We start from the raw sequence: 15,351 nt of genomic DNA on the forward strand, positions 1-15,351 counted from the left end.
AACAATTTCTCTTTACATTTCTGTTCACTAGTCTTGGAAAATGATGAAACAATAATGAGGTTCACATGGTGGTGAACTTTTTCTTAGTTTGGTAGTGATTTCCATCTCTGCAGGAATACAAAATTAGAGATTCTGGGCAGCTCTAATTACACCCAAATTATTAGAATTATCAGAGGTACACTGACCTGCATCATAGAAGTGCCTGTCACAGTGTGGGTTTGGCTCTGCTGTTTTCTGCATGTCTAACTACACATGTGAAGACTTAACAGTTAACGTACTTGTGAAACTCAATATTCACTGCCTTTATTATGCAGCCACTTTAATAATCTACAGCAGAAAATACTCAGTTATTTTTAAATCTGCATAATCTGTCACGTTGACAAGCACAGATTTTAAGATCAGTAATAAATATAAAAAGAGGATACATCAAATATGGAATAGTATGATTTTGGTCCATTACACAGGGCTGTGATTTTTGGTAGTGGTTCTATTAAATGCTAAGTAGGAGGAGTTTGTTTTTCTTTTTTGACAAAACAATCTATTTTCTCCCCCCTCAGGTGTTTTTGAATTAATGGTTTTCAGATGCTGCCCGTTGCTGCCAGCTGTAAGCTCCCCCTCCCATAGGGTGCCAGGACAGACTTCTGCGCTGTCTCTTCTCAGCTGGAGCTCCTGTTCCCTGCCTCCCAACAGACAGCTCATACTGGGTCCTAGGCAGGGGTAGCCCCTTCTCTGCCTTTAGCCATGAGCAGATGTCACCTCTCTGCTGAGACCCAGAACTGCCACTTCATCTTTTGTGCCCACGGTGCCTGTGCAGGTGGAGGAATTAAATTGCCTGCCAGGGTTCTGCAGTTGCAGCTGGAATATGCAGGTGCATCATGCCATCTAGAGGGCAGAGCTTCTTCCCTTTCTACACAAATACCCATGATAACTGTGCCTTCCAACACATGTGTTCTGGTTAGTATGTATGCATGCAAGACCTAGTTGTTATTTATAAGAGAAAAGCATCCAGTTAGTAATTACAACTGCTCACTGCTCCCCTTCGTAAACTTCCAGGTTTCCCTACTGTCTTCCAACAAAGACGTGTTCTTCAAGAAAAATCTTTCTGATTTTAATAGTCTTGGTCTTAGTATTGAAGTGTTTTAGAAAAAAAAAAAATTTTAAAAGAGGAAGCAAGACGTAAGATCAAATTTTTATTTTAAATTTTCAATAAGTTGTAAGGAAAGGAAAGAAGAGTACTAACAAATCTGGCAGTAAAATACCAAGAGATGGTTATTGTGCCAGGCAAAATCCTTCGTGAAGTTATTGTAATTGCTATTTTGGATTAGATGAAGACATTGATCTGAGGTTTGTGGTTTTTATAGGAGACTATTTTGGGTGTTCCACGTGAAGCTAAATTCTTCCTCTCCTGCATTGTGTTTGTTCTTGGTTAGCATTCCTCTTGCTGGCTTAGTGTTGAGACAGGTTTTTCAGTGAAGAGGTCATGCGACCGAGCAGCTAAGGCTTTTCCTTTTTCTTCTTCTAAGCCTAAAGGAGTTTGCTGCCTTGGACCGTAGGAAAAGTCTGTTGCTTGCTTCTGGACAATTTTCAGCCATTCTATATTGCATTTAATGTCATTCTGCTTTAACCTCAATTACCAACAATGACAGTTATAATATTCTTTTTCTGAAATAATCAATGAATGTTCTTTCTGTAACCTTAAATCTGATCCATATCATCACAGAGACATTTCTGTTAGACATTGTAATGTCTCCCCAGTGCCATGCGAAGGTAATTGGTCACTGAATACATACATTAATTTGATTAAACTTAGGTAGGATGAGTGAAACCCAGAACGAAGCTGTGTTACATGCTTTATAGAAAATAGTCTTTTTTTATAGTGCCCTGCCAGGTAAGATAGTGCAGGTAGCAGAAGCATCATTTTCATTGGGACTAATTAACTTCTCTTGAAATCCAGGATATTAGCCCTAGCAGAACAATACCATAGCAGCCTCTGAGCCAGTCTTAGCAGATCTTTGCAGAGCTGCTTGGTGTGGTATTGACTTAACTTCACCACTAAGGAAACAACTTGTGTCTTCTTGGTCCTTCTTTGTGGGACAGGATTTTTATTATTGTTGTTATTTTTATTCCAGTGCTAGCATTCTTTATACTCTTTTTATCAAATATTTTGTCCTTCACAGTGTCCCAAGGGTAACTATGCAAAATATTACTGAATTACATGGATAAAACCAGGCATTCTTAGTTCATTGTAACAAAGGACATGCTAATATTAGGAGAAAACTCTATTTTTCACAGAGAGATTGAATAGAAATAAGAAATGAGAACTTCTGATGTTTTTAAGCAACTGATTTGCCCTGCTAGTGACCTCTGCCAGGCAGGGATATTTCCCAATTGCAGACTGTACTGACAGAGCAGTAATATGATCGATCCTGGGTATATATTACATTGCATAGTATTTCACACATTGATTTGTTTTTGTTCTTTTCTCTACGTTTTCCCTTTAGGCCAATGGATTAATCACTGATACTGGTTTTGAACAGCAGCTTGAAATAAGATAACAGCAACATTTCCACATGCTTGGTACTAGTGTTAGAATATTTGGCTATCTTGTGTCAAATTTGGACCTGTGCAGGTGGGTGCAGTTCCAGAGGCAGCTCTTGAGTTGTGCTTATTCATGTGAATTTGGCTCATTAGGTAGAACAGAGCCAGGCTGTTGAGCTGCCTCACTTTTTATGCCCTAGCTTCTTAGCGGAGCACATCCAAGTCTCACAGAATTTGACTTAAAATGTTCCATTCTTATTTTTAAAAAGCAAGTGATTTTAAATACAGTACATTAATGAGTGTCCTTTCTGTAATGCATGTAGCATTTAAGAAACAATTGTTTCCTCTCACAATCCATATGAAAGTGCTGTTGTTACCAAAGCTTGTGTTTTTTAACAACTTCTGCAGTTTGTTATGTACTCTCTTAATGTGTAGTCTTAAGTCTTCTCTTGAACCTCTTGGAGGTATAGTCTGCCAGCAAATAAAAGTACAGTAGATAAAGTCAGACATATGATTAATATGTCTATTAATATGACTATGCTTAAAAGGAAGATTAAATAAATAATAGGAAAGTATTTAGTATTTTATCATAGCACATAATATATAATTAAAATTAGGTTTACTTTCCATGTAGCTGACCTTAATGTTTATATTTCTGTACAGCTTCGTATTTTCTGTTTCCATGAAATACAAAGCTGTGCAGTTACCCAAGTGAAAAAACACCTCTGGCACATTTCTGTGTTATTTAGGGGAAAGCCTTCCCAATGGGCAGGTCTTCTCTTTGCACTGTGGGACATGGTATACTTTAGCCAAGCTCTGTTCAAGCCCTGTACGGTTGGCATTCCTCTCCCAGTTCCCTGTCAGAGAAACCACATCCATTGGCTCCAAAGCCAAGTAAGATTTCGGTCACAGCCATTTTGGTGGGATGGTGAGAAAGGTCAATTAAGGAAGACACTTGCTGCTCAGCCAAGACAAGCAGACAGTGTGGGTGCACCTGGCATCACTGGCATGATGGTAAAACCTACCTGTGATAAATGGGGGCTGCCACACCAGGCAGCTTCTAAGGGCTTCTCATTCTGTAAAGTGAGCATAGTCTGCAGGGCAGGAAAGGCAGGCGGAGCTCCAAGCTGTTGAAACTTTTTAAAGAGATGGAAGAGAGTCTGTGTTATTTTTCTGTTGAGCAAAATGCAATTACTTTGCAAATTCACTGTTCTGCTCTCAAAGATTAAAAATAAAATGAGCAGAACATTTAGCAAATATCCATGAAGAATTAAGCCTACTGCATATGACTGTGTGCAGTGAGGGCACTGTTTGGTACTTCTTCTGTCTTTTAAGAAAAAGAAAAGCATTCAAAGCTTTCAGAAGACAAAAGCTGATGTTTGAAAGTTCAGTTTCATTTCTGTTAGCAAGAAATGAACAGTAATGTTGTGATTCAGCTATTAGAAGTTAGCTATTGGCTACGAAACAATTTCTGCACACTGTATGCTGTTCAGTGCTGTTCGTAACACAGTGAACCAATACCTTGTTCTGCTTCCCTTTGCTTCTCACCTTCTTACCTGGAAGGGAAAGACATCACTGAAGCCATCAAAAGAAGTTCATTTTTGAGTACCTGGGGCTGTTAACTTGTGGGTGACTTGTGATGAAGAAACGGGAATTGCAGGAAACTTAGCCTTCAGAAATAACTCAGTGCTGCAGTGTAGTTAAAAACAGAGAAACTGGCTATAAATTTACGTTATGACTTGTGAAGCGGTTGACATTAATAGCATATTGTGGTGGAAACCTTTTAACTTTAAAGGAATAGAATAAAATATGTTGTAAAATGAGGAAAATAACTTATTTTGTATTTTATTGCGTTTAAAAATATTTTCTGATTCTGTCAGTGATAAAATCATGTAATTCTTTAAATCTGTTGCAAAAGGAATACCACTTAGGTATTTTTTGCCATTTCATTAGAAATCATACATGTTTATTTGTACAAGAAAATCTGGTTTTCCTACTTAAGGAATCATTGGATATCAGGGATCTGCTCTGAGTTTCTCATCACACAGAGAATGGATGTGACATTTCATTATATGGGGTAAGTGTTTTCCAGGCTGTCAGATTAAATTACTCTATTTTGTAGAACTATTCTTGTTTTAACTAAATGAAAAGGCTTTGAATAATTAGGGGAAAAAAAATATTTCTCGATAAAAATTAATCATCCTCTTTCTCTGAGACAACGCAAAACATCTGTTGCCTCAGCTTTCAGTGAGCACCAAAATAACTGCTTCAGGGAGACAGTGAATGATATTGTTTATTATACAGTAAAGGATATACAGGAAAAAAAAGACAGGAATCCATAATAGTTTTGGATCCTCTCTTTCTATTCTCAACCTAAAGCATTCTCAGTTCCTTAATTTCTTTGGGAGTGGAGAGTGTTGGGTAGGTTGGTGTTCCATGAGAAGTGTGCCAACTGTAGATCCACGTTTGCATTTTACCATCGTTTATTAACATCCCTTTCGTTCGGGTGCATGAAGAGCCCTGAAAGTATGTGTTCAAGCAGGAAAACCATTGCTTGTGTTAACCTGTGAAATTTCATGCCATGTTTGTTCTGGTAGTAGTGGAAAAAGAAAAAAAAAAAAAAAAAAAAAACTTTAATAGAGAAAAGCTGATCTGGGTAAATAGGATTTTCAGAAATCTAAAAAATATGCCTACCTTTAGACGTGTAAAATCCTTGGCTTTTTTCTACTTAATTTAAAGGTTTTCTACTTAGTTATTTTGACCATCATTTTAATTTTATAAAGAAAAAATACGTCGTCACTATTTTTTTAAATTAATTAGATTCTGAAATTGCTTTATATTACTGAATTGCTTATTGGTAGTGTGCCCTGCAGACTTTGAAAAGCTGTGCTATAATTGCTAAGAAGAAAAGGTAAATCTATGAGTTTCACCTTTTTGAAGAAAACAAACTTAAGGCCTTTGTGGCTTATTCCTATTAGCAGATACTGAGGTCTGAGGGTCTTCTAAAGACAAACTGTCTCTTGGGCTTCTTTTGCATGCTTGCTTCCCAAGGCCATGAATTGATAGTACTGTTGCCTGTATTTAATATGAAAATCCCAGCTAAACAAGTGGGGAAAAATAAGAAATGGATTCTGTTAGAACAAGTTGCCCAAATAATAATTTTCATACATAAATCTAGAAGCTGTATTCTTTTGATGCTCTGCGTTAGATTAACCTTGGAGTTGAGTGCGCTACTCGGGAAGGTGTGGATAATTGGAATCACAGAAAATAGAAAACTGTGACTGTGTCAGTAACCTCATGGTCAAAACTGCAAAGATTTGAAGGAGATGTTGTCTAAAGTTTTATATAATTCTAACGTTGTATTTCTCATTGCTTGGAGTAGTGTCCCAAAAGCATATGAGTTTTGCTAAACATCTGATTTTTATTTTATTCAAAGAGAATTTGTATTTTGTCTTTAGTCAAGTGACTTTAAAAAAAAATGTTGCCATACATATTATTTTTGAAGTACCTAAAGCCCTGCAAATACTTGTACTGCACAAATATTTGTACATATATGTGTGTATACATATCAGTACAATTTTTGAGTCTCATCTGAATCTTCTGCAAAAAGTTTATTTTTAAATGAAAGCAAATATTTTATTTGAAAATGGTTTCACTGACTTTTTTTTTTATCACCTTTCAGTCTTGGGTCTGTAGGCAGTCAGAGGCTTGCAGCTGCTCTGTTAATTTCAAAGAATTAGAGCCTTCCCTGAACAATTTGGTCTTTTTGCCAGGAAAAAAAAAAAGAAAAGAAAAAAAACAAATGCAACTGAAGAAATATGATAGGATTAATTAATTTAAGGGTTCTGAATAGAAAGCTATGTATGTGGTTAAATATCAGGTTAATATTAAACACCAAATGTCCTTCAGGATGAATCAAGTCCACACTACTTGCCTTTATCTACCTACATCAATTGTAAGAATCTGAGTTTCAGTTACAATTTCAGGCCCAAATACTTTTTTCATAGACCAGGGATTTTATTTTTAGTTCTTTGATGGAGGCAGTAACTGCCTGTTAATATTACATGGGGAAGCACTGTAAATCTGTTAGAGTGAGAGCCTCGGAGTTCTTCAGGGATGGCGTATTATAAATGGAGACAAATCACTTCAAACAAGAGGAAAGAAAAGATTGAGCAGCTGCCTCTGCTTCAGAGTTTGCAGGGGGAAAGATCACTAAGTGTAAATAGTTGAAAATTAGAAAATAAGCCACTTTTGTGACACGCATACACTGTTCATTGCATAAAATTTCACTCCTAGAGCTCACGTTTGTGTGACAGCATTGTGGACTGTACCTTCATCCCCATGTACATGCTTCTAGGAAGGTGCCCCTAGGGAGGCATGGATGGGAAGGGTGAATGAGCTCCAGCATTCCCCTTTCCTGACTCCCAAAGCCAACATTTCTATATCACACAGCTTCCTGGGCTTGCCTGGCTGTGAGCAAGAATTATCTTGTCTGTGATTGCCTCTTCATTATCATCAGCTGCTTCTCCTCAGGCAGGCCAGGAGCATTATTTTCACTAGGTGACTGCCTGGTCCTCTGCACAGATCACTGCCTTATGCCAAGGTGCTCTTAGTATGAATGATGGAATGGTTTGGGTTGGAAGGGACCTTAAAGATCATCTAGTTCCAAACTCCTGCTGTGGGCACAGTTGTTTTGTGCAGAGGATAAATGATAAAAAACAGGAATCCTGCTTTTTCCCATGCTCATACTTCTGTGTTTTATCAAGTACATACACATTTTGCATCCTGTCATGGATACCATTTATATCTTAACTACAGGAAGTACATTCAGCTTTATGCTTCCCGTTGGTGCTCAATTATATGTTTTTCTTCTTGTCCTCGAAAAATGTTTTGTCTGGGATCATTTGGAAGAGTTTTAGAAAAAAAAAAAAACATCCTTTATAATTCTACTATTTATTCAAAGGTCTGTACTGACAATGCATCAGGTGTGAGCGTATTGTAAGTCTATTATAGTCTCAGTAAATAATGCTAGAATTTGCTGTTTGCTACAATTTGCATGCAAGTAAACAGACAAAGCTATTATTGATAGATCTGTTGGTAGCTTAGGTGTATATTTGCTGGAAGATAAGCCTGGGCTTACAATGCCGCCTGCTCTGCTAGAGCTATACCTAACCTTCTCTTTAAAATGTCAACTCCAGACATTTCTGTGGTGTCAGAAAGGAAAATGCTGAAGGTTTTAAAGGCTTGTCATTCTTAAATACGTTAGAATCAAATGAAATATAAAAGACAAATATTACCATTCTTGAACCACCAGATAGAAATTTCCAGCAATAACTTCTTGAGAAAAAAAAAAAAAAAAAAAAAAGCCTTAATAGATTTCACAGAAGAATTCACAGGAATATAAAGGGTCTGGTTTTTTTTTCATATATTTTAAGAGTCAGTTTCATTTGCAGTGTATGAATCACTTGGTTTAGTTTGTTTGATTCAGCTGCTGAAGTTTAGACATTCATCCAGCATAAGTAGATTTGAAGGATGAGCTTATAGTTATCCCCTTCTTACCAGAAGTTGGCTTCACCACTGAACACCTGTTGCCTCTTCTCATGGGAGGGGGGAGGAGGGAGCTTGATGCTGATGAGCCCTGACCAGGAGCCTGGGTCCAGCTCTCCCTGCATCTCCTGCATGTCTATAGAACAAAGGGCAAGTCCTATGTTTTAAGCTCTATCAGAATGAAATCCGTTGCTTTAAAGCAAATAAAATTTCCAGTGTAAATTCATGTTTAAATACGTGAATCAGCTCATCAGTAATTTGTAAAACATCATACGTAGCTGCACAGACCTTGGGCTGCATTTTCTTAGAAACAGTTAAATCAGGTTTTTGCATGGTGTTAAGTAGTTAGCTTTCTGATGTTAGATAAAAATATATTTTGATTTCTAGCATATGTTAAAAGAAAGTTACAGTGCTCTCTCTGAAGCTACAGCCCCGCTTGTTGGTAGCTCAGCTGTAACCTAACACAACTTTTAAGATTTGGTGGCAGTTGTTCTAACCTCACTCTGTTTTTGTGTCAGTAGAGAATTTAGAAGAAAATAACAAGGATTTTAAGTTCGAGAATAATCCCTAGTGGTACTGCCCAGAAAGGTTCAACGTGGCCTTCTGATAGACAGAATTATGATTAACCCTGTTCTCTATTTTTGTTATTTAAATTTGCATATGTGTTGCCTTCATCGCTTCATTTGAATTGAGTTGAATGTTGGCTGGATATTTCAGATAAAATATGTCAAATTTTGTAAGTGTGGCTGAAGAGAAAAGACAGTTGTGTCATGCTGAAAGGAAATATGAAGGGAGATGCTCTATGGTGCTCCAGTGTGGTTCTGCTGTGGTTCTGTGGAAAGGGTGAAGGTGGAAACAGTGCCAGTGGGCTGTAAGGGGCAGCTCGCATCTCACTGCTTGCAAGGAAGGATAATGGATAGAGGCCAGTGGAAATGCTTATGCACTGCTGAGGATAAATTAAGGCTGCTGTTCCTATCATTATGTTGACTTAAAAACAAAGGTATAACTTTCTGTACTTCTAGCCAATGTAATGGTGCTGTTGAGTTTTTATCTGGCAGTTTGTCTAATTGAAAAGGAAGTGTTATTACTGATTCAGTCTCTCAAAGGATAAATTTTCTGTATAGAACAGGCAGAATAATGCAGAATCTCCTGCAGCTAATGATACAGAGTGGTTCAAGTGGTTAGCTGTTCTTAAAGTGGCAGCTTAGCAGAAAAAAATCTCCTAAGCACCTATAGAAGTATTGCAGTAACTTTGCTACTGACTTTTACCAACAGGCTTTGGCATCTAATAGTTTGCTGTATGCAGCCATGACCACAGAAATATACAAAATCAGAGGCTGAAAGCATGAAAAAAACTGCTGAGCGCTTCTGAAGTGGTTGGACAGCTATTAATATACCGCATAGGACATGACAAATGAGTGTTTGTGTAAATCAATAAACCTTTCTGTAAATGCACTAATGGCTAAGTATGAATAACAAAGAACTGCACGTGGTAACCGCTGTTGTAATGTTCTGTCAGAGATTTTAAAGTTCACTGTCATAACTTATTTCCTCTTGACCTTTATTGATGGTACCTTCAAAGGACGTTGAGCTGCTAACTTGACACACAACCTTTAGACCTTCATCTCCTTTTCCCTCGTGCAAAGTAAATGCTTAGTCTCCTTTCCTTTCTTCTCTCTTCCTTCCCCCATCCTTTCATGTTGTCTCAGTGGTTGAATGAGGAAATCTGGTTTTGTGTGCTTCTTTTATTCCTGTCTTCTGGTAGAAAATGAAGTGGCGTAATTCATTTCATTGTGGTTATAAAAGTGCAAAGGACTGCTTCTTGAAGACCACCTAACAGGTACATGAAATAATTCATCACTTAAAGACCCCAATGTACCCATCAGGTCCTAATTCATAGCGCATTGGAACAGGTTAGACAACAAAATGTTGTTAGTGTTCTCCTAGCTTAATAAATCAAGGGACATAAAGGTTAAGGCTAAGCTTTTTGAAAAACACTGTAGAGGAGCAAATCCAAATCTCATTTTCAAACATGTTGTAAGTATTTCAGTCCTTTTGAGAAGTGCACAGGAACGGCTTTTACAGGATGTTAAGTGAAAGCTGTCCTCTCAAGTGCCACTTGTAGCTGCAAGGCTAGGGGAGATCTGCTGTCTCGTGGCATTCTCAGACATGACAGTGTGTCTGCCACTTCTTGTAAACACCACTAAGTGTTGAACAAATTATAGTTAGTAGGCAAAACCTGCTTTACGCCTCTAAACTAGTTAAAAGGGAAGAGGACAGAATGTAAGTAATCATCTCTAAATGTCTGTATGGATATGAGCATATTTGTTATAAGCATGTTGATTTTCAGCTATTTATAGTCTAGCATTATTTAGCTGAAAGGCGGTGCCACACCATTGGTGTGAGTGAGGGTATCTTGTGCTTTGAACGTATAAATTCAGAAAAAAACTGTGAGCTAGAATGCAGCAAGGCATTTTTCAGCTCGGAGCCTACTGCTGGTGAAGGCCTTTGGGGAGGCAGCAATTCCTGTTGTTTTGGGGGCTGTTAGCAGAGGGATTTGGTTTTTTTTCCTGTCAGGCAAAAAGCTGTAGTGTGTTCTGTTATTCATTATATCTGTTATTCGTTCAGGATATGTTGAAGATTGTATTTGAGACTTCAAGTGAAAATGCTTTCAATAAGAGTTTGATGTTTATGTAATTGTACTGCTTGAATTTATGTTCCTTGTGTGTATTGGTTAAGGTGACCTAGAGCTAATTATTATCACCATTTTACTCTTTTAAAATTTTAATTGGCCTGCCCTTACTAATCCAGTATAGTAGCACCATCTCAGAAACATGACAAAGGCTAAGGCTGCCTTCTGTCTCCTCATATCTTTTATAGCATCTAGAGCAACAGATCACTGTGAACCAAGGAGCTTCTTTCTGCCCCAAAGAAAAAATAGTTGATTTTAAGGAAATGTTGTGTCATGTGAAAAGAAATACAATTTTTCTTTGCATCTGGTATGTGTCTGCATTCATGGAAAATAAACAGCATATTAATATCGACTTCAGCCGGAGTGCACCTCAGTGTATCAAGTGTACTGTCTGCCTGTTAGTCGTCTCAGATAAAATAGGAAATAAGTGGGAGTACAGTTGCAAATACAGGTGCAAACAGATGGAAATACAGTTTCCTCAGCATTTGTGAAGGAAAGAGAAGTCTTTGCTGACCCACATCTTCATCTATGGGGCTTTCTTCCCTCCTGAGGAAAGGATTAAAATCAGAGTTGACAAAGTCTCTTGTAAGAAAAGGCAACTTCTGTTTTATACAAAGTAATCTGAAGTTCTTACTGTCAAACTGATTTTCCATGAATTCACTCTCACTACTCAGAAGGCAGTTGTCTCTAATTATGGCAGTTGAAAGCTGTCTGGCATCACGCAAATCTTGACTGAAATCTTTAAATTTCCAGTGTTTGGAGACACTTTGAGGAGGAATTTTTTTTTTCAAATTGGAACTAGGAAGCACCTCGCTTTCGACATTTGTAGGAGCCTTATGCCTGTAATGATCCAAAAGCCCCCTGCAGTGTTTCATGTACTGGTAACTTATGCCACAGGTATTTTTGGCTGAAAGGATCATACCCCAGGAAAACACATTGTTAGGAGATGAACGTTGTGCTCCTACAGCAGTTTGCTAGTCTGCGTCTCAAGTAGTGTTTGTGAGGCTGAAGGAGAGAGGCATTCTATTTCCACATTTTATTTCCACGTGTAACAAAAAATGTACATAAATTCCTAGTTGGTCGCTTTGCCTACAACTAGAAATCACCGTGGAATTCAGGTGGTATCTAAGAGGGTGCCTTCCTCAGTAATCCGGTTTTTTGCCGTTGTTGGGTTATGGGTGGGAGAAGGGATTGCACAGGAGTCAGTACTTCCCTACCACTGCCTCTGGGTGCAGTAGCTTTCATGCTGTGAGAAGTGTGAGCTTCTGATTGTGGCTTAGCTTAGAAAAAGAGTGGCCTGAAAATGAAAATAAAATGGGATAGGGATTTTCTCCAAGGAGACCTACTTTGCCTGTCTGGCAGAGGATGCCAGAATGTGCAGCAGTGGAGTGCAGATCCCTCTGAGTGAGAACAAATAGGCTTACGATAACAAAACCCAGTGGTTTCTGTTAAATAAATGAAGATCTGGTTGAGGAGGCAGGAGTTTGAGACCACAAGTGCTATTAAACATTTTCTAAATGAATACTTTTGGGGGAATGTGGATTATTATCAAGTATTCAGTTGCAGTACAGAGTGATTTTGTGTATCAAGCCGTGGTTTTCTCTGATGCAGAGTCTTAAATAAAATTGATCAAGTGCTCCCTCCTAGTCCAGTCCTCATTACAAAAATGCCAAATAAGTGGGCATGATTTGCTCAGCAATCAAGAAGCACTGAAGTTGAGCTAACACTGGCTGCGTTAGATCCTTTCCCTACACTTTCAAAGCCACTGTTGTGAAAAGGGTTTTATTATACAGATGTTGCCACTATGGCTTGATAAGAGAAGAAACATACTGTTTATTTATAATGCTGTCAAGTTCAGGTTTCCTAATTTCCTTCAGAGTTAGGCTACCAAATAGCTCATTTAAATCAGAGATTCGGCTAACAATCCAAGCTGGATTAGCTTCCATTTTGAAACCTCACAGCATTCAAAGATTAAAAAAAAGGAGTAAGAGAAATAATTTCTCTGGGTATTTTGTATAGTGCCAGTGTATGTAGTAGTTCCTTCAGACATCTCTGTGTGGAAGCAATCTGCCCCAACTATTTTCTGACTGTTCACGCAGTATATTTTTATGTTAGTGAAAATGAAAATTCAAATAATTAAACCCTTAGGTACACCATGAATAAGTGAAAGTGCCGTGCAGACTAATCCTTTAATGGTTTCTTCAGAACAATAGGAAGTATTTATCTTGTATGACATTTTAAGGTGATAGTCATAGAGAAAACATCTGAAGATCTTTAAGTCACAGAAATAGATTTTTATGTAGCAATCATCTCTTTATTTTTATCAATCAATCTGCTGGAATGCATCTGTAAAAGCGAACTGATAACTGTATATGATGATGTCTTCAGTAGGGAGGACTGTTTACTCTCCAGCTTCTGATTTCTTACTGCTGCTTTTGCAGCTCTGCTTCTACTTTGCTATTTAATTCTGCATCTGTGTTTTTTGCTCCATCATCTCACAGTGCTCCCTGCAGGATCACCCACAGATTTTTTATAGCCATGTGCTGAATCCATTGAGAGGAAGCATTGGGAAAATAATGGTGCCAGGTGTTTTACCACCTTTGTTAGCTTTGGCTGTAACTACAAGATAAAGCATTAATTCCACACGGTTGTTTATTTGCACATGTAAATAAACTCTATGCCCTTCTTTCTTACCTCCCTCTTATTCCTTACTCTCTCTCAATGTATTAGAAGATTGCATACATTTACTCTTCCTTCCTAATCTTATTTTTATAATTTGTCTGCTTTTAGAATTCTTGTTAGTAACTCAATTTAGTGGACTTTGGGGTTTTTATTTTGCTGAATCATTGACCTTTCTTAAAATAGAAGAGATAACTGTGAATCTTTCCATAGCATCTTTCCATACAGTGAAATAGAAGTGATAACTGTGCATCTTTCCATAGCATCTTTCCATACAGTGAATGACATTAAATTTTCCTCTCAAATTATAAATATTAACTAGAGTTATAGCTGTTGTATTGTATAACCACAGTTCTTTTGAAACAGCATTTGTTAAGCTTTTGTAGACTGACAGAAAATTTAAAATGAAACAAGTAGTGCAAATGGTATAATAGTTGTAATTATCTGAATGCAGTGACTGTGGTGTTATGGTTACATGTCATGAAGTTATGCTTGGGAGAGAAAGAGCTTTCTTGAGCCTTGTTTTAGCTTCTCGATCTTTGGAAGAAAATTAGTTGAAACTCATTCTGATGCAACTGTGTGTAGCTCACTTAAGAGATTTTCCTTTTTCAACATTGATAGTATTCCTAAATTCAAGTTCATAATATATAGAAAAATATGTTGATTTATCATAATTTATGTACCAGATTCTGCCATTTTTATGTATGCACACAAAATCACATGGTGTATTTTTAGTTTGAATCTTGAAGAATTGCACAAAGTAATCACCCTAAGGCTTTTTATGAACTGTTATGTTTTCAACATACCTGTTGATTAATCTATAGATTTATTTATTTATTGTTTTGTTGTAGGCAGAGAATTCAGCACTGGCTCTTGAAAATGAAAATCAGAGAGAACAGTATGAAAGATGTCTTGATGAGGTAAGGAGTGTTCATACACTGTACTCCAATGAGATGAGTTGAAATTAATTTCTCCCTCTCTTACAAGGTTGTCATTGTTTTGCAGTTTTCTAGTATTACCTCATTCTAAATGTTTCCACGAACTTGTTTTTGTCACTTAGAAATACTCTTCTCCATGACCTCTGCTGTAAATCTTTTTTTTCTTCACGCTTCACCAAAAGATCAGTATCCTGGTGACCAATATATTGAGCTTAGTTGGTATAACAGCTTTGCCAGCAAAGATGTTTCTGTGGAATTAAATTGTCAGATGGAGTCTCTTCTGCAGGGATGGTAAGTGATTCTAAGAGAAGAAAATGGTAATTTAGTTTTTGTGTGCTCTTGTTTTTCTGTAGTGTGGAACACAGGTACACAGGTGGTAGTGGCTTCTGCTGTCAGAAATTCCCCAGCCTTCCTCTGTAACAGGAATTCAGTCTCTGCTCCCTCCTGTGGTTACATGCATAGGTTTTTATACTGCTTTTGTTGTAGCCTACCTGTTGTGGCATTTATAGACTTGGCTTAGTGGGCATGATGGCGATGGATTGATAGCTGAACAAGATGATCTTAGTGGTCTATTCCAACCTTAATGATTCTGTGATTCTACTACGTGGTCCAGCTTCTGACCAGATCTCCAAGTTACAGCTACATTATAGTTCACCCGTCATTACTGCCTGAGCACTTAGCCTTCCAGAAATGTCTGGCTCAGGACATACAAGATTTTGGGTAGTATCTCCTATTGCTTACAGCTTTCTCAGTGATGCTTCCTCAGTCCTCTCATTTATCCTGAAACAAGTCTCTTCAGCATGGGTGAGAGCTTAAAACAAGTTCTAGGCTGTTAGCAGTTCAAAGAATTACTGAGTGGGAGTCATTTGCCTGTTCTTCAATGGGAATTCATAGTAGTGTAAGTAGCTGGCTAACATGCAAACGAAACAGAACAAAAAAAAACTACAATGGTTTCTC

The 15,351-nt window shown here is 37.6% G+C and overlaps 1 protein-coding gene across 1 annotated transcript in view; it reads left to right on the forward strand.

The window, feature by feature from the left end:
* Window positions 1-15,351, forward strand: part of NCKAP5 (NCK associated protein 5) — a gene marked incomplete at both ends in the record, with an annotated part of 269,418 nt that overhangs the window by 167,634 nt on the left and 86,433 nt on the right. Inside the window, one exon of the mRNA XM_079538815.1 lies at window positions 14,308-14,376. Coding sequence (XP_079394941.1) covers window positions 14,308-14,376 — 69 coding nt within the window. The remainder of the gene's footprint in view (window positions 1-14,307; window positions 14,377-15,351) is intronic.

This window comes from Tetrao urogallus (assembly GCF_951394365.1).
Source record: "Tetrao urogallus genome assembly, chromosome: 8".
Lineage (NCBI taxonomy): Eukaryota > Metazoa > Chordata > Aves > Galliformes > Phasianidae > Tetrao > Tetrao urogallus.